At 39.3% G+C, this 23942-nt stretch overlaps 2 protein-coding genes across 24 annotated transcripts in view; both read right to left on the bottom strand.

Moving 5' to 3' along the window:
- LOC120852210 (ABI family member 3 binding protein) overlaps nucleotides 1-23942 on the bottom strand; it is a 284742-nt gene that overhangs the window by 208702 nt on the left and 52098 nt on the right. The gene's annotated exons all lie outside the window — the stretch shown is intronic.
- LOC120852537 (ER membrane protein complex subunit 5-like) lies at nucleotides 21484-22534 on the bottom strand. Its single transcript, XM_040225843.1, has one exon. It carries the CDS (start codon nucleotides 21997-21999, stop codon nucleotides 21706-21708), a length of 294 nt encoding a protein of 97 aa, XP_040081777.1. The 5' UTR covers nucleotides 22000-22534; the 3' UTR covers nucleotides 21484-21705.

The following is a 23942-nucleotide window of genomic DNA, read 5'->3' as shown; positions in this document are numbered from 1 at the left end:
AAATCAGCAAGTCCTTTTCAGGCATTACTATGTTCCAAGAACTGAAAATTATAAGTTTCAGATGTATTCAATGTTCTTCTTAGTTAGCTTGCAAGTGAAACATTCCAACGTCTTTATGGTCAGAGAAGCTAATTAAGGAGCTATCAAGATGTCATATCTCAAGTTTATGTATTAAACAGGGCAAGTTACTATCTGATAATACATTCAAAAGATTCCCCCCAAGTCATAGCTGATGGCATAATTTGCGTTTAATTGAACTACAATGCTAACTTATACTAACCATAATTTTAACATGGGACTTGGTGTCATAACTCTTTGTGACCCCATGGACTGTGGCCCATTAGGCTCCTCTATCCATGGAGTTCTCCAAGCAAGAATAGTGGAGTGGGTAGCCATTCTCTTCTCCAGGGGATATTTCTGCCCCACGGATCAAATCCAGGTCTCCTGAATTGCAGTAGACTTTTTACTGTCTGAGTCACCAGGGAAGCCCAATAATTGAATATTTGCTTTAATTCTTAGGCAATGAAAAAGGTATCACATAACAATGGTGCTCAAATGACTCTTATCTATCTTGGTACCATGATCCAAGGAAAGATGGTAGAAGAAAGAAAATCGTATGGAATTACATTAATTTTCCTGCGATAGCCACAAGGTTAAAGGAGTTGCCAAGGCAATTAGTGGTCTTCAGTTGTTTCTGATCTTCCATAGAAATGAGTAGTCTGTAGTCTATAACCTTCAGATGGTTCAGTCTACAACCATCTGAAAGCCAGTGATCTTACTAGAAATGTTGGCCAACAAAGCATGGCAATTTCAGTTAAATGTTTTAAGGATAATGAAGATTAACGTTGCTATTAATCAAATGGACTTCCCCGGTGGTGAGGTGGTAAAGAATCTGACAGCAATGCAGGAGACCTGGGTTCGATCCCTGGGTCAGGAAGATCCCCTTGAGTAGGAAATGGCACTCCACTCCAGAATTCTTGCCTGGAAAATTCCATGCACAGAGGACCCTGGTGGGCTACAGTCCATGGGGTTGCAAAGAGTCAGATGGGACTGAACACACATACATTATTCAAATAATATTGGGTACTTTAAAAACTATTTCTACAAGTACTGTAATAGCAAGACACTTGAAAAACCTTCCATCCAAAAAAAAAAAAAGTCTGTGCAAGGTGGCAATGGAGATCAGGAAAACCCAGGCCTCTTCTGCAGTGCATGACGGCATGCCAGGCAAGATAGGTAGAAGGAATTAAACTGCTTTGGTGGTGATGGTGGTGGTAGTGGTGTGTGTATGCAGAATTATAATTAAAAGCACTCACAGAATAATACTAGACAAATCCTTTGAAATTTTCAGATTCTTATCTTTCTACTATTAACCCTATATATCTCATGGTATCCTGGCTCTCGGGATCTCCAGATTGGAATTCTTCCTCAAAATCCCATAGGTTTTCTATTACTCCTGTCCCAACTCTTTAGCAAGGCCCAATAAAGGCTTTTTGAGAACTTGCAAACAGCTAGTGTGCAGTAAACAGAGAGGAGCTCTAGAGCATGTTCTCCAGAAACAGGGATGCCACTGACAGTCGTCTAAGTTGTGCTTTGTGGAAGTCTAAATGGCACCATTCAAACTATCGTTATTTATGGCCGTATATCAGTCCCTGGGTCTGGAAGATCCCCTGGAGAAGGACATGGCTCCCCACTCCAGTATTCTCACTGGAAAATTCCATAGACAGAGGAGCCTGGCAGGCTACAGTCCACGGGGTCACAAAGAGTTGGACATGACTGAGTGACTAACACTTTCCCTTTCATAGCAGCCACATTCACAAAAGTTGTGCAAAAATAATTGTGATTTATAAAAATGGGCAATTTGATAAGGATAATAGGTTGAAATTCTCTAATCTCTTCCCGTTTGCATCAAGCTGCTCTCACCCACCTCAGTCTTCTTACTTCATGCCTTCGGTTTTTATCTTCCCTGCTTTCTGAAGGGCTTTGAGTAGTGGGTTACCTGTAAGGAGGACAGGGACTCAGCTACAAACACTTTGAATGCTGTGTACCCTAATTTACAAATGAAATTAGTCCACCAAATATGTACAATTCAGACGATGCATCCGGGATCTAAATGAGAGCACTAGAGGAAAAGAGATTCTGGGCATTTAGGAAATGATGAACTAACGTTGTTTAGTCTCTAAGTTGAAAGTCTTTAAGTTGTGTCTGACTTTTTGTGGCCCCACGGACTGTAGCCCACCAGGCACCTCTGTCCCTGAGATTTCTCAGGCAAGGATACCGGACTAGGTCACCATTTTCTTCTCCAGCAGATCTTCCCGACCAAGGGATCGAACACATGTCTCCTGCATTGACAAGTGGATTCTTTACTTCTGAACCACCAGGGGAGCACAATAAATTAATAGCACACAGCTTTAGAGATGAACAGAAGGCACTCCTTCTTGTGTTTTTTACAATATAAGAAAAAATACATATGGAAGCACCCTGTGTCCATCAACAGATGGATGGTTAAAGATGTAGCACATATATATATTGGAATATTACTCAGACATAAAAAAGAATGAAATAATGCTATTTGCAGAAACACAGATAGAGTTGGAGTGCATTATGCTAAGTTAAATAAGTCAGAAATACAAATACTAGATGATATCACTTATATGTGAAATCTTAAAAGTACAACAAACTAGTGAACATAATAAAAGAACAGTAGATTCACAGATACAAATTGGGAACAGTAGACTCACAGAACAAATTGGGAACAAATTAGTGGTTACAAGTGAGGGGAGGAAAGCAGGGAGGGGCAATAGATGGGTAGGGAATTATGAGGTACAAACCATTAGATATAAGCTACAAGGACATATTGTATAACACAGGGAATATAGCAAATATTGTATAATAACTATAAATGGAGTATAACCTTTGAAAGCTGTGAATCACTATATTGTATACCTGTAACTTATATAATGTTATGCATCAACTGTATTTCAATAAAATATATAAAAAGTATAAGAATATATAAGAAAACATCTGAAAAAATCCTGGTTTATATGTATATATAAAGCAAGATTTTTATAAATCTAAGGAAAAATGGCATTTTTTAAAAAGTACAAAAAAAAATTGTGATTAAAGTCCCGTAAGTCACATGGACAGCTGTCAAAGCCAGAGACTGAGGGGCTTTAGATAAACTCACAATTTGACTTTACATGTACAGAATCAATGTTAGCAAGAGACTTGCAGCAGAGCATCCCATGATCTCTGCTCCAGCTCTAGCAGAGGAGACTGTTCACTCTCCTGTGCGCTGAGGTGAGGCTGCTGGCTGGAGGACACGTGCCCACTGGCAACAGGTGCCCTTAGAGTTCAGGAAATAAAAAGTCCAGCTCACCTGGAAAGCTCCCCTGATAAGCCATTCTCAAAGGATTCCCAGACAGCTAACTCTCCCCAGGTGTAAGCTAGTTAACTTTTTATTAGGCATTATGGTCACCAAGTATACAGAGGATATTTACTACTGAATTCAGAAAGAAATGCCATTTTGCCAAAAATCTGAAGGGGAAAATGTTTTCTCCTTAATGGGGCACTTTGTGTCTGTTTGCCCAGCTGTCTGTGTAGGTGATTTCCATTTCAGCTAAGACAACCACAGTCTCCACCTTGTTAAGAATTCCCAGTGCACTGATTCCTCAGGCCAATACTTCACCGTCTGGTGACTTTGGATGACTAAATGAGACAGACTGAACCTGCCAATGTTGACATTTCAGCACCACTTGGCAGGGCTAATAGTTTTACCAAAGGAGCAAAAATTTCATTACCTACTTTGTAACCCAATCAACAACCCAGCAGGAAGATTACTTTTCATAGACTACCATCTAATTCAAGAACCTCTCATACTTAAGAAGAAATCTTATCCTGAGACATACACAGTTGTCACTTGCACACAATCCCATGATCTAATTCTCCCAAAATTAGTCTTTAAAGTCTGAAGCAGGCTGAGTTTTCTTTTTTTCAGGGGGTGGATGGGAATAGCAACTATAAGCAATCAATGGCCATGTATTTTCCATAAGGGAAGGGCGGCAGTGACATGGTTCATTTCAAACAACTACAAATTCTAAATAAAATCAATATTTGCTTTGGGGAATCTGGGAAAATAAGTATTTTCACTCATCTGCTTTTCATTTTATTCATTTACTTATGACAAGGTACTAGGCATTAGTGACACCAATTCAAACATGACTTGTCTGATCACAAAAATTGTGCATTCTAGTAAATTAGGCACATATATAAATCAACTATTTCAGTGCAATATGATTAGAACAATTTGTTCAATGCATCTATAGTACAGTGGCTCTAGATACGCTGGAAGGGGTGGACCGAGAGGATATATAACAGAAGTGCTCCTTTAGTTTTGTTAAACTAGTTACAAAAATAGTTTTTATTTGTTGTTCAGTTACTAAGTTGTGAGTGATTCTCTGTGACCCCATGGACTGTAGCACACTAGACTCCTCTGTCCTTCATTATCTCCCAGAGTTTGCTCAAACTCATATCCATTGAGTTGGTGATGTTATCTAACTGTCTCATCCTATATCATCCCCTTCTCTTGCCTTCAATCTTTCCCAGCAGCAGGGGCTTTTCCAATGAATTGGCTCTTCATATCAGGTAGCCAGAGTATTGGAGCTTTTGCTTCAGCATCAGTCCTTCCAATGTATATTCAGGACTGATTTCCTTGAGGATTGACAAGTTTCATCTCCTTGCAGTCCAAGGGACTCTCAAGAGTCTTCTCCAGTATCACAATCTGAAAGCATCAATTCTTTAGTGCTTAGCCTTCTTTATGGTCCAGCTCTCACATCTGTACATGACTACTGGAAAAACATAGTTTGACTATATGGATCTTTCATGCCATGAGGATATGCCAAATGCAGGTAAGGAAGTAAATCTCAAAAACTATTTTGTAATATTTTTTCTGTACTGCTTTAAACAACTAGTAGAATCTTAATCATTATTTTTAATACATGTTAAAAAAAAAAGAAATTGAACAGGTTAAGGGACTTAACAAAACTCATTCCTTACTTTTTGTTCTTTCTCTGCCTGATTTTCATGAAAACCTTGAAGGTGATTTTCTTGCTATTTAAAAGTATGAGTGATAACAATAGGCCGTCTGATGGAAAAAAGGATAGGCTCCATAGCAGGGTTCTTTAAGAGGGGCCCCTCAACTAGAGCATCAGTATCACCAGGGGACTTGTTCTAAGTACGAATTCTCAGACTCCATTGCACACCTCTTGAATCAGAAACTTGGGAGCAGGGCAGTAACCCGTGTTTCAACAAGCTGTTTGGGTAATTCTGATGCATACTCAAGTATCAGAACCATTGTTTATGTTGTTTATTCTCTAAGTCATGTCTGACTCTTGCAACTTCATGGACTGTAGCCTGCCAGGCTCCTCTGTCCATGGGTTTTCCCAGGCAAGAACACTGGAGCGGGTTGCCATTTCCTTCACCATTCATTATTCTTTGCAAATTCTGAGCATCAAAATTAAAATCAATGGGCCCAATGTCTTTTGAAAGAGATAGCAGATATGCAGTACGGTGTGGAGGAAAAAGGACCTCACCCACAACATTAAATTTCCTGTCATGACAACTGTATGTATATTTTGGTCTTTGAGAAAACTCTTCAAATTATAGTTTTCTGGAATTATAACTTCTAATATACAAAAGGTAAAATACTTCTAAATGTTAAGAAACATCAGTTACATGTCTTTAAATCTTACCAATATTTAGAGACTTAAAATGTTAACTCCTCTTTGCTGCTATGATAAAAATTTCAAACATAAGAAAAACTGTAAGAATTGTGCAGTGCACATCCATAGAGCCACCACTAAGAGTCAATGATCAAAGTCCTACTGTACTTGTTTTACCACGTCTTTCCATCTCTCCATACTTTCATCCATCCATCAATCCATCTAACTTTTCAATGAATTTCAAAGTAAGCATCACTTCAATATGCATCCTGCTGAACACTTCAATATGCATATCATTAACTACAATTTGATATTTATGTTTTTCTTTTGAGATAAAATTTACATGCACATGAAATATATAAATCTTAACTGTGTATAAGATTTCTTTCCAAATGCCATCATATATATATATACATACACACACACACACACATATATACATAAGCCAAACATGTATTGAGATTTCGAATATTCTTCAACCCAGAAAGTTTCTTCACATCCCTTGTCAGCCCATTCCCACCCCATCTGCCTAGAAACAATTATTATTCTGATTTTTACTCCATAGATTAGTTCTGCCTATTCTAGACTTCAGTTAAATAGAATCATACAATATGTACTCTTTCATTTAAAGCTTGTTGCACTCAATGAAATATTTTGGAGATTTATCAGTTTTGTTTCATGCATCAGTAATTTTTGTTGCTGTTATTTCCGCTGAGTAGTATTCAGATAATTATTAAAATCAACATTTTTATTTCTTCTAGTGTCTTCGCAAAGTATGAACCTCTCTTGATTTACTGGTTTTTGTAAAAGATGGTTATATTGTAATACAATTTTCTCTGAGAACAAGGATAACTTTTATATAAATATAAATATATATATATATATTTATAAATATATATATATATATTCCTTTCCAGATATTTCTATTATGCTATTTACTAGTTTTTAAAAAAACTATAATCTCTCCTATTTACAACACCCAATCATATGACTTAGGGCTTCCCTGGTAGCTCAGTTGGTAAAGAATCCACCTGCAATGCAAGAGACCCTGGTTAGATTCCTGGGTTGGGAAGATCTGCTGGAGAGGGGATAGGCTGGCCACTCCAGTATTCTTGGGCTTCCCTTGTGGCTCAGCTGGTAAAGAATTCACCTGCAATGCAGGAGACCTGGGTTTGATCCCTGGGTTGGGAAGATCCCCTGGAAAAGGGAAAGGCTACACACTTCAGTATTCTGGCCTGGAGAATTCCATGGAGTGTATAGAGCACGAGGCCAAGTGAGCCACTTTTGACAATATTGGCTTTCTTATGTCTAAGAGGTATTTTCACCTAGAAGAAACTAGATAAATTTAAACATGTGTCATAAGGAAAAATTAAGTGCTTGTCCTGACGATCTCAAAATAATTGAGTAACAAAAAATAGAAAAAAAAAACACACAGAAAACCTGTCATTCTAATTAATATCATTCTATTTGGTCTATTTTTCCAAAAGGACCAATATTTCTTATTCTTTTTGTTTCTCAATAAAATGAGCACACAGTGAATTCTACTGACTAAGGAGAAGAATAATGGAATCAAAGTGCTTCTTTGTAGGACAAAGCAAAAAATGTATAATTCTACCAGTGCTATAAGAAATACTGCACACACAAGATTATATAGCTCTAGTTAAAATATTGCTTGAGGGAGCAAATAAGAAATAGTTTTCATGAAAGTTAAAATGTTGTCATCTCATAAAATACCAGAAAGCAGTAACAAAACTTTCTTATGTATATCTGGCATTCATTCATTTATGCAAAATATCACAAATAAAAACATAAGATGGACTTGGAACAAAAGGTTTCACCCGCCATCTCTGTTTAGACATTTAGAATCTATATGAATTGTTACCGCAAATGGTGACTGCAGCCATGAAATTAAAAGATGCTTGCTCCTTGGAAGGAAAGCTATAATCAACCTAAACAGCATATTGAAAAGCAGAAATGTTACTTTGCCAACAAAGGTCTGTATAGTCAAAGCTATGGTTTTCCAGTAGTCTTGATGTGAGAGTTGGACCATAAAAAAAGCTGAGCACTGAAGAATTGATACTTTTGAACTATGGTGTTGGAGAAGACTCTTGAGAGTCCTTTGGACTGCAAGGAGATCCAACTAATCAATCCTAAATGAAATCAGTCCTGAGTTTTCATTGAAAGGACTGATGTGCTGAAGCTGAAGTTCCAATACTTTGGCCACCTGATGAGAAGAACTGATTCATTAGAAAAGACCCTGATGCTAGGAAGGCTGAAAGCAAGAGGAGAAGGGGAAGACAGAGGATGAGATGGTTGGATGGCACCACCGACTCAATGGACATGAGTTTGCACAAGCTCCAGGAGTTGGTGATGGGCAGGGAAGTGTGCTGCAGTCCATGGGGTCACAAACAGTTGGACACAACTGTGCAACTGAGCTAAACTGAACTGAATAAATACCCAATGCTAATCATATAGAGCTGCTTATCTTCATATCTCACAGCATCAAAAGTCTTCTATAGACTAGAGGAAAAAGACTAAACCATTATGAGAATGTAGTCAGTGGTACCATGTACTAAGGCACGGTGAGCCATGAGACTCTAGGAAGGCCCGTTTACTGACAATACCATAGTGGGGCATTCCATTTTAATATGTTGTGGAAGAAACTGAAGGGGTTCTAGCATCGACTTTGCCTTTCAGCGTATTTGACCTAGGTTACCTTCTTCTCACTGCAGATGGTGACTGCAGCCATGAAATTAAAAGACGCTTACTCCTTGGAAGAAAAGTTATGACCAACCTAGATAGCATATTTAAAAGCAGAGACATTACTTTGCCAACAAAGGTCCGTCTAGTCAAGGCTATGGTTTTTCCAGTAGTCATGTATGGATGTGAGAGTTGGACTGTGAAGAAAGCTGAGTGCCAAAGAATTGCTGCTTTTGAACTGTGGTGTTGGAGAAGACTCTTGAGAGTCCCTTGGACTGCAAGGAGATCCAACCAGTCCATTCTGAAGGAGATCAGCCCTGGGATTTCTTTGGAAGGAATGATGCTGAAGCTGAAACTCCAGTACTTTGGCCACCTCATGCGAAGAGTTGACTCATTGGAAAAGACTCTGATGCTGGGAGGGATTGGGGGCAGGAGGAGAAGGGGACGACAGAGGATGAGATGGCTGGATGGCATCACTGACTTGATGGACGCAACTCTGAGTGAACTCCAGGAGTTGGTGATGGACAGGGAGGCCTGGCGTGCTGCGATTCATGGGGTCGCAAAGAGTTGGACACGACTGAGTGACTGAACTGAACCTTCTTCTCTAAGGCTCATTTTTCTCCACTGTAGAATGAATTGGAAAATTCCAAATCCATTCTCAATCTCACATTCAAGGATATTTCTAACACCTCATCTAGACAAGATACCATATTTCTATTAAAATACAGGAACATAAATGAGAAAATAAACTAATTTATAAAAATGTTATCCTAATAATTTCCAGATAATATTTCCTTTTCACAACTCCAAAATTGTACCTCAAATTTTAAATAGAGAATAAATATTTTCATAGGCATATGCAAAGAATGTGTGTGAATGTCATATACAATTTTTTTTCATATACAATTTTCAACAGCTTTTATGAGGCATAATCACACACCATAAAATTCACCTATTATAAGAACACAGTTTATAAACTTATATTTAAACTTCTGGAATTTAATGAATCTATTACAATTGAGCCTGAGAACATTTTCATCCCTCTAAAATATTTTCCTGTATTCATTTGTAGCCAATTCCTGCTTCCTCCCTTTGCTCCAGGCAATCACTGATCTGCTTTCTGCTTTTCTGGTAATTGAATATAAATGTGATTTTTGGTGTCTGGCTTCTTTCACTCAGCATAATGTTTGTGAGATTCAGCCATCCGTGTTGTATCACTGGTTCTTTCCTTTTAATTGTTGGATGGAATTTCATTTTGTGGATCACATTTCATTTATTCATTTCTTCAGTTGATGAATATTTGGATTGTTTCCAGTTTTGATTATTATGAATAATGCTGCCATTCTGAATAATGCTACAAGTCCTTGTATGGACATGTGTTTTTATTTTTTTGGGTGAATACCTAGGAGTAAAATAGCTGGGTAATATGGTAACTTGATCTTTAACTTTTTAAGAAACTGCCAACCTTTTTCTTTTGTTTTAGCTTTCATTTAATTGAAGTACAGTTAATGTACAATATTATATGTTACATGTGAACAACATAATGTTCCACAATTTGTAAGTTATACTCCATTTATAATTATTATAAGATATTGGCTATATTCCCTGTGCTGTACAAAACTGTCTTGTAGCTTGTTTTATACATTGTAATTTGTATCTCTTAATCCCCTACCCCATATTGCCTTTCCTTGCATCCCTCTCCCCACTGGTAACTACCAGTTTATTCTCTATGTCTGAGTCTGCTTCTTTTTCATTATTATATTAATTTTCAAGATTATGAATATTACTCTTACTTGAGGACAATGCCAAACTGAAAACATCCAGAAAATGAGCTATACTGTTTTATCACTACCACTAAATACACATTGGTGGTGGTTTAGTCACTAAGCTTTGTCCAACTCATTGAGACCCCATGGACTGTAGCCCACCAGGCTCCTCTGTCCATGGAATTCTCCAGGCAAGAACACTGGAGTTGCCATTTCCTTCTCCAGGGGGATCTTCTCAACCCAGGAATCGAATGCAGGTCTCCTGCATTGCTGGCGGATTCTTTACCAATTGAACTACAAGAATAAAATTAATAATGTAAAGAATGTAAAGAATAAAAAAAAATGTAAAATACAGTAACTCCAATTACTATTAGGCCAGCAAATTTGGAAAACTCAGCAGTGGCCACAAGACTGGAAAATGTCAGTTTTCATTTCAGTTCCAAAGAAAGGCAATGCCAGAGAATGCTCAAACTACCGCACAATTGCCCTCATCTTACACACTAGCAAAGTAATTCTCACAATTCTCCAAGAGAGGCTTCAACAGTACATGAACCAAGAACTTCCAGATGTTCAAGTTGGATTTAGAAAAGGCAGAGGAACCAGAGATCAAATTGCCAACATCCGTTGGATCATCAAAAAAGCAAGAGAGTTCCAGAAAAACATCTGCTTTTGCCTTATTGACTATGCCAAAACCTTTGACTGTATAGATCACATCAAACTGTGGAAAATTCTTCAAGAGATGGGAATACCAGATCACCTGACCTGCCTCCTGAGAAATCTGTATGCAGGTCAAGAAGTAACAGTTACAACCAGACATGGAACAACAGACTGGTTCCAAATCAGGAAAGGAGTACGTCAAGGCTGTATATTGTCACCCTGCTTATTTAACTTATATGCAGTCCATCATGAGAAATGCTGAGCTGGATGAAACACAAGCTGGAATCAAGATTACCAGGAGAAATATCAATAACCTCAGATATACAGATGACACCACCCTTTTGGCAGAAAGCAAAGAACTAAAGAGCCTGTTGATGAAAGTGAAAGAGGAGAGTGAAAAAGTTGGCTTAAAGCTCAACATTCAGAAAACAGATCCTGGCATCTGGTTCCATGACTTCATGGCAAATAGATGAGGAAACACTGGAAACAATGAAAGACTTTATTTTTGGGGCTCCAAAATCATTGCAGATGGTGACTTCAGCCATGAAATTAAAAGACACTTGCTTCTCGGAAGAAAAGCTATGATCAAACTAGACAGCAGCATATTAAAAAGCAGAGAAATTACTTTACCAAAAAAGGTCCATATAGTCAAAGCTATGGTTTTGCCAATAGTCATATATGGATGTGAGAGTTGGACTATAAAGAAAGCTGAGTGCCAAAGAATTGATGCTTTTGAAATGTGGTGTTGAAGAAGACTCTTGAGAGTCCCTTGGACTGCAAGGAGATCTAACCAGTCAATTCTACAGGAAATCAGTCCTGAATATTCATTGGAAGGACTGATGCTGAAGCTGAAACTCCAATACTTTGGCTACCTGATATGAAGAACTGACTCACTGGAAAATATCCTGATGCTGGGATAAATTGAAGGTGGGAGGAGAAGGGGACAACTGAGGATGAGATGGTTGGATGGCATCACCAATGCAATGGACATGAGTTTGAGTAGGCTCCAGGAGTTGGTGATGGACAGGGAAGCCTGGCATGCTGCAGTCCATGGGGTTGCAAAGAGTCGGACATGACTGAGTGACTGAACTGACTGACTGAACTCCAATTTATCCATAATGCAAAAATGAGCTTTCTGTGAGACAATAAAATGATCATTGACATTCTTAGCAATGATTACGATACAGAATAAATTACCATGTTTTTGACTCAATCTCTAGTCATTTCAGGTTGCAGAATACTTTAAACTATACTAATTACGTGAATACTTGTTCTCCAGAGAATGAACCAGTTCTGGAGAGGTTAACTTGACTATTACTTTTACCTAAAATTTGGGGCTTCCCATGTAGCTCAGCTGATAAAGAATCCACCTGCAATGCACAAGACCCCAGCTCAATTCCTGGGTAGACAGGTTCCCCGGGAGAAGGGATAGGCTATCCACTCCAGTATTCTTGGTCTTCCCTGATGGCTCACACATTAGAGAATCTGCCTGCAATGAGGGAAACCTGGGTTTGAACTCTGGGTTGGGAAGATCCCCTGGAGGAGGGATAGCAAACCACTCCAGTATTCTTGCCTAGAGAATCCCCATTACAGAGGATCCTGGTGGGCTGCAGTCCATGGGGTCCCAAAGAGTCATACATGACTGAGCGACTAAGTACAACACAGCATACCTTAAATTAAACTCAAATTTGATACAAACGTTGACCTCGTGAGCCAAATGATTTAGTTGGGTTTCTGTGTAAATAAAACAAATAGCTATCTATAGAGACTTGGGAATTATTGCTATTTTAATAATATTTTTCATTGTTTCTTTTTCAATGAATTAAAATTCAAACAGAACTAAACATTTTTGAATGCCTAAAATATTTTTCGATATTGAGGATATTGAAATTTCTCATGTGTATGTATCTCATTAACTTCTCAAGATGTTTTGTGACTAATGTAGCATTTGAAGTTTTCTAGGTGAGGAAAAGAAAGCCAAAATAGCTCGGTTCATTGCCTACTGGTCTAACACTATTAAAATTTCTCAGCCTGCATGGTGAATTTGACTCAAACTTAAGACTAGGTTCTTAAAATAAAATTTTATAACATTTATAAAGTGTTAGGAACATCTACCTGAATGAACTACTTGGAGAAAAAAATGTCTTCTTGCCTCAAATTTTGAAGAAATAAGAAGGAAGCCTTCCTCACAACTCTTTTATGAGACAAAATTAGAGGCATTTTTCTCTTTTTTTTTTTTCGTATTTAGAATTTAGGAGCTGTTGAACTGATGAATTGTCCCCTATCTATTCCAAATTCTAAACTATAAAATAAAGAAATGAGATTGTCCTTTGAGTATTCCAAGCACTATTCATGGAAATTTTTTCCTTAAATACTGAAGATGTGTAAAAATTCCTACTGGTCATGCCATTCCTCAGTGTGGGGTGAATCAAAGTTGTAAGGGAAGAAAAGAGGTGAGGGGATATAAAAAGGGATCAATGTAAGTTGAAGTTGGGATAGTAAACTGTTAAGTAACAGAAGCTATGAGGCTGAGAAAAAAGATAAAGAATACAGGGCCAGGTAGATTATTGCTAGAAGGAAACAGACACAAAGGAAGACTAGAGGAAACATCCAGGTTCACTGCTGAGGTGCCCACACCTTCCATAACTCCACGACTGTTATGGCCTGAGGAGGCAACAAGTTCAAAGGATGGGGAGCAATCAGTTAGTCAGGGTGTGAGCGCATGTGGGTGAGGACCCAGAGCAGAACGGTGTTCTCAGGCAGCCAGAAGGGACGGAGCAGAGGTGCTGAGGGAAGAAGTAATTGGCACATTTAAGGGTCTTCCCAAGTGGCTTGAATGGTAAAGAATCTGCCTCCCAATGCAGGAGATGAGAGAGACACGGGTTCAACCCCTGGGTCGGGAAGATCCCTGGAGAAGGACATGGCCACCGACTCCAGTATTCTTGCCTGGAGAATCCCATGGACAGAGGAGCCTGGTGGGCTACAGTCCACGGGGTTACAAAGTGTTGGACACGACTTAGCACGCGCACACACACACCCCCTAAAGAACACCCGCATGACTGGGATGTGATTGGGCAAGGAGATGCAATCGAGCTTCAGAGGGTAAGTAAGGCCCCTGCAGGACACCTTAAAAGATCTATAAGTGTATTAAAGGCAAACTAAACTATTTTCTTCTACTAAGCTACATATATGCACAAGTCTTCTGAGAACTGAATAATACAAAATATAAATGTATAGTTATAAAAGGTATCCACATGGTAAAAAAAAAACCTTGCTTCACATGCCCTTAGCAAAAAAGCAGCAAGATTTGGTAATAAAAAAGGATGCTGTATTTTAATTAAAAAAAAAACACAAAAGATATTTTACAAATAGATTACAGATTGATAAAATTCAATTAATATAGGTCCTTCTGTGAACATCAGATGTGTTATGGCAACCAATTCGGCCAGTTTTAATTGTGAAACAAGGAAATAAAGGCTTACTTCTTGAAAATAAAGGTAATAAAAACAATTGCTATTAATGTTATTTTTTGCACTGCGCTGTGTGTAGTTGCTCAGGCATGTCCCACTCTTTGAGACCCCAGGGACTGTAGCCTGCCAGGCTCCTCTGCCCATGGGGATGCTCCAGTGATGAGCACTGGAGTGTATTGCCAAGCCTTCCAAAACCTAAATGAAAGCAAAGCAATGGACTCTTGACAGGGACAGATAGAGAATGAAGCTGCTGACAAGGCCCTGTAATTCTGTCTTCCCCAAACTACTCTGGTATCGCCCTTTCCACCCAGTCTGCTAACACCTTGCCTATTCCCCTTCCTAGCACATTGTCATCTCCCTTTCCACCCTACCCTAACAACAGTCCCTGCATTAACTTTTTGACTTAAAAATAATACAAATAACACACATTTATTTCAACTAAAATACTAAAATTTTGCAAAAGTGTTGCAAATGCGATAAAATTTATTTTTAAAGTTATTCATTATCTGATATTCAGAGGAGTCTTCAGTAAAGAAATGTCTTTCTGGATACTTTTTCTGGAGCATGATATACATGTTGCTATTGTTGTTCAATTGCTAAGTCATGTCTGACTCTGCTACCCCATGGATTGCAGCACGAAAGTCTTCTCTGTCCTCCACTATCTCCTGGAGTCTGGTCAAATTCATGTCCATTGAGTCAGTTATGCCATTCTCCGTCATGCCTTTCTTCTTTTGAATGAGATGGCATACCATCCCATTCTCTGCTGTGCCTTCTTCTTTTGCCTTCAATCTTTCCCAGCATCGGGGCCATTTCCAATGGGCTGGCTCCTCACATCAGGTGGTCAAAGTATTGTAGCTTCAGCTTCACCAATGAATATTCAGGGTTGGTTTCCTTTAGGATTGACTGGTTTGATATAAATATTACACAAAAAAAGGAGTCTGTTCTAAGTACTATTTTATAACCTGTACTTTCTTGAACATAAATATCTGTATCCTCATTTTTAATGACTGCAATATCTTTTAGCTAATTCATGGAGACCTTTCTTTGATAGTCAGTTCAGTCATTCAGTTGTGTTCAACTCTTTGCGACCCCAGGGACTGCAGCATGCCAGGCTTCCCTGTTCATTACCAACTCCCGGAGCTTATTCAAACTCATGTCCATCAAGTCAGTGGTGCTGTCCAACCATCTCATCCTCTGTCATCTCCTTCTCCTCCTGCCTTTAATCTTTCCTAGCATCAGGGTCTTTTCCAATGAGTCAGTTTGTTGCATCAAGTGCCCAAAGTATTGGAACTTCAGCTTCAGCATCAGTACTTCTAATGAATATTCAGGACTGATTTCCTTTAGGATGGATTGGTTGGATCTCCTTGCAGTCCAAGGGACTCTCAAGAGTCTTCCCCAACACTTCAGTTCAAAAGCATCGATTCTTTGGTGCTCATCTTTCTTTATGGTCCAACTCTCACATCCATACATGACTGCTGGAAAAACCATAGCTTTGACTATATGGACCTTTGTTGGTAAAGTAATGTCTCTGCTTTTTAATATGCTATCTAGGTTGGTCATAGCTTTTCTTCCAAGGAGTAAGAAGAAATGGAGTAGCCCTCATGGTCAACAATAAAGTCTGAAATGCAGTCCTTGGATGCAGTCTCAAAAACGACAGAATGATCTCTCTTCATTTCCAGGGCAAACCATTCAATATCACAGTAATCTTTGATAGTAGATAAACTTATTTCATAACACCTCAGCAAGTTAACAGAGTTTACAATCATCTCAATAATTTCACAACTGAATTTATTTTGGTGAAATTTGTATCCATTTTAGAGATAAGGACTTGATCTTTTAAAGTTTGTACAGTTAGTTTGAGCCTAATTTTTCATTACATCTGAGAGCTATCATATGGAATCCATATGAGAAATGGATAAACTCATATTGTTTGCGAAATTGTTGCTAACATTTTTGGCCATGTAAATGCTATTATTCCCATGACCTTGAGACTCTCTGCCTGTACTATACGGTGAGGTGCATTAGGGATGGAGGACTGAATGGTGGGAAGATATGAGGTTTGGAGCCAGAAAATCTGTATTCAAGTCCCAAGTTAAATCCACAATTGCCCTTGTTATATGAATAATTAACTTAAGGTCTGACTGTCACATTCTTCCATCTAAATTAGGATTAGTCATACATAGCTACCTTCTCAGAGTTACTGGTAGGATTAAATGAAATAGTTTTGGAAAGCAGCTTCTAAACAGTACAGCTCAGTGATATTTAGTTGTTATCAATAAGACCTTATTAATGGATTCTTTCCATTTGGGTGTACTTTGAATTTTTAAAGTTCCTTGCATTTCAACCAGATATTCATTCTATAAATCAAGGTACAGCTTATATGTGATTGGAAGCTACATAAGGACAGTATCCCTAGCACAGAGAAAATATTCAGTGAATAGTTTTCAAATGATTGAACAAACCCATCCTACGTGTTTATTAAATAGAAGTTAATACTCAATAAACAAGTAAGTCTCTTCAAAGAAAATGGATTATGTTAGAGGGTACAGAAGTGTATGAGTTATTACTCAAAACACATAATAAATTCTATATAAAGGAGTAAGCTGCACACTGAGGTAATTCAAAAGAACATTGGCTGATTAGAAATGATTCGGTCAGGAAGGGCATAGAAGAAGCATTTGAGTTGGGTCTTGAATGTCAAAAAGGACTTTTCCGGAGAACAGGAGGAAGGGAATTTCAAACCAAGGAATAGTAAGGATGGGTAGGTGTGATGCCTAGGATAATCTATCCTACAAGACATTGTGTAAGACATGTGCTATTAAAATATCTTGTTCAAAAGTCTTTCCATCTACTCTTTTACTTATAATTAATGTATGACCATAAGCATCTGACACCATTTGATATCATACACAAATAGAAACCTTTCTTCTGAGTGTGGGGTTTTCTAAGAGGAGTTTCCAAACATCAAAAAATGAATGTACTTAATTCCCGTGGTGTTTATCCCATTCCAGGCATCTCATCCTAGTCATTCATGGAAATACGATGGCCAGCTTTATGGAGTTGGGACAGCATGGCCAGGAGCCATGATGCTAAGCCCAGCATACTCAATTCCATCTACTTAGCAATATTATACCTCGGTACCCCCTAATGAGCAGTAGTAGACTAATTCTTAACATTCATCTACTGTCCATGGGAGAGCCACTGAAAATCTATTATCTTCCACACTACTATTAGAACAATTTCAGTGGCTTTAATGATTCTAGAATGTCTGAGACAAGTTTGGTGCAGATTGGAGAATTCCATGCTTCAGGCACTTGTTTCAAGCGCCCATCCTCCATAATTTCTCTATAGCATTTAACACCTCTGCCCACCTTAATGCCTGCATTTTCACATGTGCATCCACATGTGCACCCACACCCACCTTGGTTTTAGTCCGTAACTCAATCGTATCCCAGAAGTTTTTCCTAAGCACACTTCTCCATGTTTCTCCCTTACTTTTCCTCCTCTCTGGCCCTCACAGCTTGGCTAGTCATTAAGAGTCAGTCTTTAACTCTTTCAGGGAACTCTTTTACACTCAAGATGCAACAATAAGTTAGCTGATAGCTACTAAATACTTAGCTTACTCTGAAATCTGCACCCCTAGCTCTGTATATTCAGGTCCAGTCTTCCCAACTTTTTGAAGCACTTTAGTGATTGATGACACTAAATCCCAACCATCACAGTCTTCCTCAAAAACCAATTTAATCTCTGCCTTGCCTACTTTGGCCACAGTTCCAGGCACCCGGGTCACCCTTGCAGTCATCTTTTATCCCTTGCTATAAGATTGGCATCAAACATGGAGAAATTCAAATATAAAGATGCCTATGGCTGGGCTTCACTATCATCCTGGGCTTTTGGAACAGTGGTTCTCTTCTGAAAAGCTTAGCTTGAGGGAAAAAGTGACTTTCCCTCTTTTCTCACCATCCTTAACCTTGCCCACTTCAGTAAAGGTTGTTCATCATCCAATACTTTTATTATAATGGAAGAGACTCCCAAGGGCAAACATATAAATTATGGTTTGATATCATTTAAATCACTTGAAATGGGTTGCAAGTGAATCAGTGTTTCCCAGAAATTCCATTTCACCTTTTCCTAACCCTTTTCAGTAAGATCATGGCTTATTATTTCTCATTCACTCCCTTCATATGCTACTGAATAAAATCCCAGTTCTTCCTATTGGCATGGTGATATCTGAGGGGGAAAGTCATTTTTATCTTTGTCTACAAACTAATTCTTTAAATTGTGGTCAAAATTGCCCCTTCCAGTTCAATTCATTTCAAAAAATTACTTTTAGGGAGTTTCTCATGAACAGGATGCTATATACCACACACTGGGGACATAAAGACAAGACCACCTCAACCTTGAATTCTTAGTTTTTTCTATATACAATCTAGATAAATTTTCCATACTACCTCTCCTTTTATGTCTGAAAACCTTACTTAATTCCCCTAAGCTGCTTACTTTCTCTAACTTTTCTTCTCTCTGTTTTTCTCTTTCCATTTCTGTTTCCACAACTTCACCCTGCATCCTCCTGATGTCATTTTTCCCCCATAGCCCCAGATAAGGTAGCCTTATCCCTCTTTAGGGAATGGGGCCATTGTGTCTTCTGGGTCTAAATAACACCCATATATTTAACCTGAAGAGACGATTCACTCTCCCTCATTTTTATAATCACCAAAGTCATCACATCTCCAATCTATCCCCCTTAATATTTCCAGGTTAATAATCATTTAAATGTGCTATGTTACATTATGTTCTGTTACCTCTTCCCCCTTCTACTTCTAGCACCAGAAGAGTAGATGACTCCCGAATGTTCACAACATACAGGTCAAAATAAAGCTAATCTCATAATTCACCTCTAGGTGTTAGCTCTATATTAACTGACCACTAGGTTTTAACTCTTAACACCATGTGGTAAGGGCTATACCCAGAGAATTAACATCTACAAAGGAAGAAAAGGAGTTTTCTGAGGCATGAAAGGAAGGTACTTTCAGGACCACTTCTCAAAGGAAGTAATACTATTTTTGCCCTGTGGAGGTTACCAGATAGTTGGAGAGAATACTGGTATATTAAGCAATGTTTTCCATTTACTGAAGTTAGAGGGTATAGAGATTCCTCTCCAGGGAAAGGTTTGTGGGGAGCATGAGACTTTAGCAGAGCCTTGAAAATAAGAGTTGAATGACAGGCAGGACTTGGAAGAGTATTTCAGTCAGAAAATGGTAGGAGACTGTTATGTCAAACTCTAAACCCTGCACACAGTTATGGAAAGCAAATAGGCCAGTTTCACTGAAATGGAAATTTCATGCGCAGAGGTACTTGGAATCTCACAGTTGGAAGAGACCTTAAAGTAACTGCACCGGTTCTCTCTCTCTCTCTCTCATGACACTGGACAGATTCACTGGAACCAGACTGTAGATTTGTTCTCAGGACAAACCAAGAAACCTCTTCTCTCTGAAACACTAATTCGTCTAACAAAGGGCCAGACACAGCAATCCTAGTCACTGCATTTCTGGTTTTCATCAGCATATTTTCCTCTCAAACATGGCATTTACAGATATATGTGAGATACTTGTCTTTTAAAAATAATGAAGTAGTTATTTGAAAAACTGTTACTTTTGAATGTGGCATAATAAACCAAAACTTGGAATCAGCAACACAAACAGGAAGCATTAACTTCAGGCCAAAAAGGCAACAGGTCTGATTTTTTGGCAAAATCATAAAAAAAGCTGAAGAAGGCTGGGATTCATGAAATCTTGGAATTGCCCTTTGGATAGAATTTAACTGGCTGGCCATTAGTCACGGAATCACTTCTAGTCAACTTAAGGATCATTTTCATTTGCTTGCTCTCCCTAAATTCCCTTCATGACGTTTATTTTTAGAATGATCATTCCCTGAGAATTTCTCTCTCTTATTCCTCTCCTCTGTCCTTCGGTGTTATAGTGAAACATGAAACTGCGCAGTGAAATAAACAGAGTAGCAATAAACTGATACTGGTAAGGAATCACAGTTACACTGTCAGCCACTCCCATCAATAACACGTAACATGAGACCAAAAAAGGTCTAAACAGTTCCACAGTCCTTTATATTATATATAGATGGCCTTGAGTAGATAATCTGCACTAATTTTAGCATGAAAATGTTATCTTTTTAAAGGAGGCAAGATAGTACTCTGCATTAGTATTCAAGGGGTGGTGAACCCTTTTCCTCCACAATTCTGGGCCCTAATTAAAGTTCTAGATAAAGTGAAGTGAAGTGAAGTCGCTCAGTTGTGTCTGACTCTTCTCGACCCCATGGACTGCAGCCAACCAGGCTCCTCCGTCCATGGGATTTTCCAGGCAAGAATCCTGGAGTGGGGTGCCTTTGCCCTCTCCAACTAATTCACTAGTTTAGTATGCAAAAAATAACAGAGGCTTTGAATAAGTTAAACTGGCTAGTAACAACTAATCAGTTTCTTCAGTGATCACTGTTCTTCTACATAGGCAGGATAATTAATTCACAGATAGTCTTTCTGGTCTATCTTCAACTATTCTTACACTACATAATCAATTAGGGACATCTTTTTACAGATATATGAAGAGAACACAGGTAGCTTTACATAAGTTGAGTTTGTTAAATCTATTTGTTATGACAGGGGATTTCTGACACAAAAATTGCTCACTGCACACTGAACCCCAGAGAAGTGATGAAACAAGACAGCTGATGTTAGGAGGTATATGGGAGTGGGGTAGGGTGAGAAGCCCTGGATAAATTAAAAACTGGCAAGTATCTGCTGAAGCAGAGCCACTTTTTAGGGGGCATAAGAAAAACTGATAAGTCACCGTTTTGGTCTCTTTAGAGAAATCCATTTGTTGTTAAGAACTTAAGACCATTTACTACCATTCATGCTGCAAAATGCACCAGTCACACTATTTCCAAAAGGATCCTAAAAACTGCAGTGCAAAAGAAATCTCAGAAAATAAATAATTACAAAACCATCAACATTTTTCAAAGAAATGTGCTCAAAACAGTGACTTTTACAAAAAATGTGAATTTTTTTAAATGAAAAAAGAATTCTATGAGAGATCAAAGACTCATTTCACAGATAACTTGTACTGCATTAATGACTTGATTAACAGTGTACAAATAAGGGTCGTAGACTTTTTAAATTAGGTCTGAGTGATCAATATAAATACTGATGGGGGAGTGTTTTGTATCCCAAACTCTAATATTCCAGCTTTGTGTCCTGTCCTGTTATTATAATTTGTAAAAACGTTAACGACGCAGTGATTCAAGTTTTCGTAACTTCAATGATGTGTTAGAGGACAATGCATCTTGGTTTGAAGAATTTGTTGTATCCAAAGGCCGGAACAGTACTCAACCACGATGATTAAATACATAAAATGATGGGTGATTCCATAGTGTGTCAAATGTCTTATTTTTTAGTTCTGAAGTGGCATCCATGTCTTTACACTCCCCTGCAATATGAACTATACCATAACAGGTAACTGCAAAGGCCAGAAGTGTCTGAAGAACTATATCTATTGGCAGTGATTCATCTTCCTTTTCTGTTAATCGCATATAAGAACGATGCTGCGCAGCGGAAAAGGCCGCGTGGGTTAGGGCAAAGAGGGAGATGCCCACCAGCCCCTTCCATAGCGACGGCGCCATGACTCCGAAAGAGCAGCCCAACAAAAGAAGCGAAGGGCGGCAAAGCCGTTCCTTCCTCCACCGGCGGGTGTCCGTGCAGCGCAGAAGTTCTAGATAAAGTGTCGTATAAACTCGTAAGATACAAAAGCACACACGGAAACACCTATCAGCAGCTCTCACTGTTATCAGAAATGGCACATTTCCACCAGGCCTCGGGCAAAAGGAAACTATGATTGTGATTTCATTTTTTAACTCTGGTGGGTGCCCCCCGCCGACCCTGCCACAGAATCATAGAGCTTGTCTCACAAGGGGCTGGGAAGGGACATTAAGACCTGTCTCCCCTCATAAACTCAGCAAAAGCCTCTGTAACCACACAGAGAGCAATCAACATGTGTGTCGTCAGGCAGAACGAGGTGGCAGGTGTGATGCTGAATATCCCTGGTGTATATATCTCTAACTCAAAGGTCTTGCTGTTTTCCCAGGAAAACAACAAATAGGGCCCAAGAAAGAAACAAGTTGCTGTCCCTGAGCACAAGGAAAGAGTATATGTTTCCATAACTTTGAAGTTAGCTATTTCCATATCTTTGAAATTTCCATATCTTTGAAATTAGCTGTTGATGAGAAAGTCACCAGGTGACTCAGTTAGTAAAGAATATGCCTGCAATGTGGGAGACCCCAGCTTGATCCCTGGGCTGGGAAGATCCCCTGGAGAAGGTAATGGCTACCCACTCCAGTATTCTGGCCTGGAGAATTCCACGGACAGAAGAGCCTGGCAGGCTATGGTCCATAGAGTCACAAAGAGTCAGACATGACTTAGTAACTAACACACACAACAAATTGTGAGCAAAGAGGACTGTTTGCCACTTCTAGGCCAACATGTTGAAATGCTGGTGCCAGACTCTCCACCAGTTAACCAGGTGGGGCCTGGGCTTTGAATGACTGCAAAGAACAGAGGCCATGGCCATTATCAGTGGACATGAAACTGAGCCAGAAGCATATTTTTGTCACTTTAAGGCCATTGAGATTTGGGGTGTTGTTGTTGTTGTTGTTGTCGTTGAGGCATAATCTAGCCCATCCTGACTAGTGTAGATGCAGATGGATGCTATGAGAGAAAGCAAATCAGGGAAGCAGTTAGGAAGGCTCAGGCAGGGAGGAAATACACTCTTAGAAAAGAGAAGGCTTTGTTTAAAAGTATATGTTTAAGGATAAAGATTTGAAGAAAAAGAGAAGCTGAGTCATTCAGATATATAGGGGAAGAACATCACAGGCTGAAGAACATCACACCAAGAGCAAAGGCCCAAAGAAAGGAAGATGTGTATGGCTATCATGGCAATAAGAAGATGAGCAAGAGGGAAACAGCAAGAGGTAAAGCAAGAAGTAATGGGGCCATACAAATATAGCCTTCTAGGGAGGATTTTGGAGAAGGCAATGGCACCCCACTCCAGTACTCTTGCCTGGAAAATCCCATGGATGGAGGAGCCTGGTAGGCTGCAGTCCATGGGGTTGCTAAGAGTCAGACACAACTGAGCGACTTCACTTTGACTTTTCACTTTCATGCATTGGAGAAGGAAATGGCAACCCACTCCAGTATTCTTGCCTGGAGAATCCCAGGGACGGGGGAGTCTGGTGGGCTGCCGTCTATGGGGTCGCACAGAGTCAGACACGACTGAAGCGACTTAGCAGCAGCAGCAGCAGCAGCAGGGAGGATTTGGGGAGAAGGCAATGGCAACCCACTCCAGTACTCTTGCCTGGAAAACCCCATGGACAGAGAAGCCTGGCAGGCTTCAGTCCCTGGGGTCCCTACGTGTTGGACACGACTGAGTGACTTCACTTTCACGCACTGGAGAAGGAAATGGCAACCCACTCCAGTGTTCTTGCGTGGAGAATCCCAGGGACGGGGGAGTCTGGTGGGCTGCTGTCTATGGGGTCGCACAGAGTTGGACACAACTGAAGTGACTTAGCAG

The sequence above is a fragment of the Oryx dammah genome, unplaced genomic scaffold, assembly GCF_014754425.2.
Source record: "Oryx dammah isolate SB20612 unplaced genomic scaffold, SCBI_Odam_1.1 HiC_scaffold_2, whole genome shotgun sequence".
NCBI lineage: Eukaryota > Metazoa > Chordata > Mammalia > Artiodactyla > Bovidae > Oryx > Oryx dammah.
The sequence above is the reverse complement of the archived record's forward strand: the minus strand, read 5'-3'. Positions and strand labels throughout refer to the sequence as shown.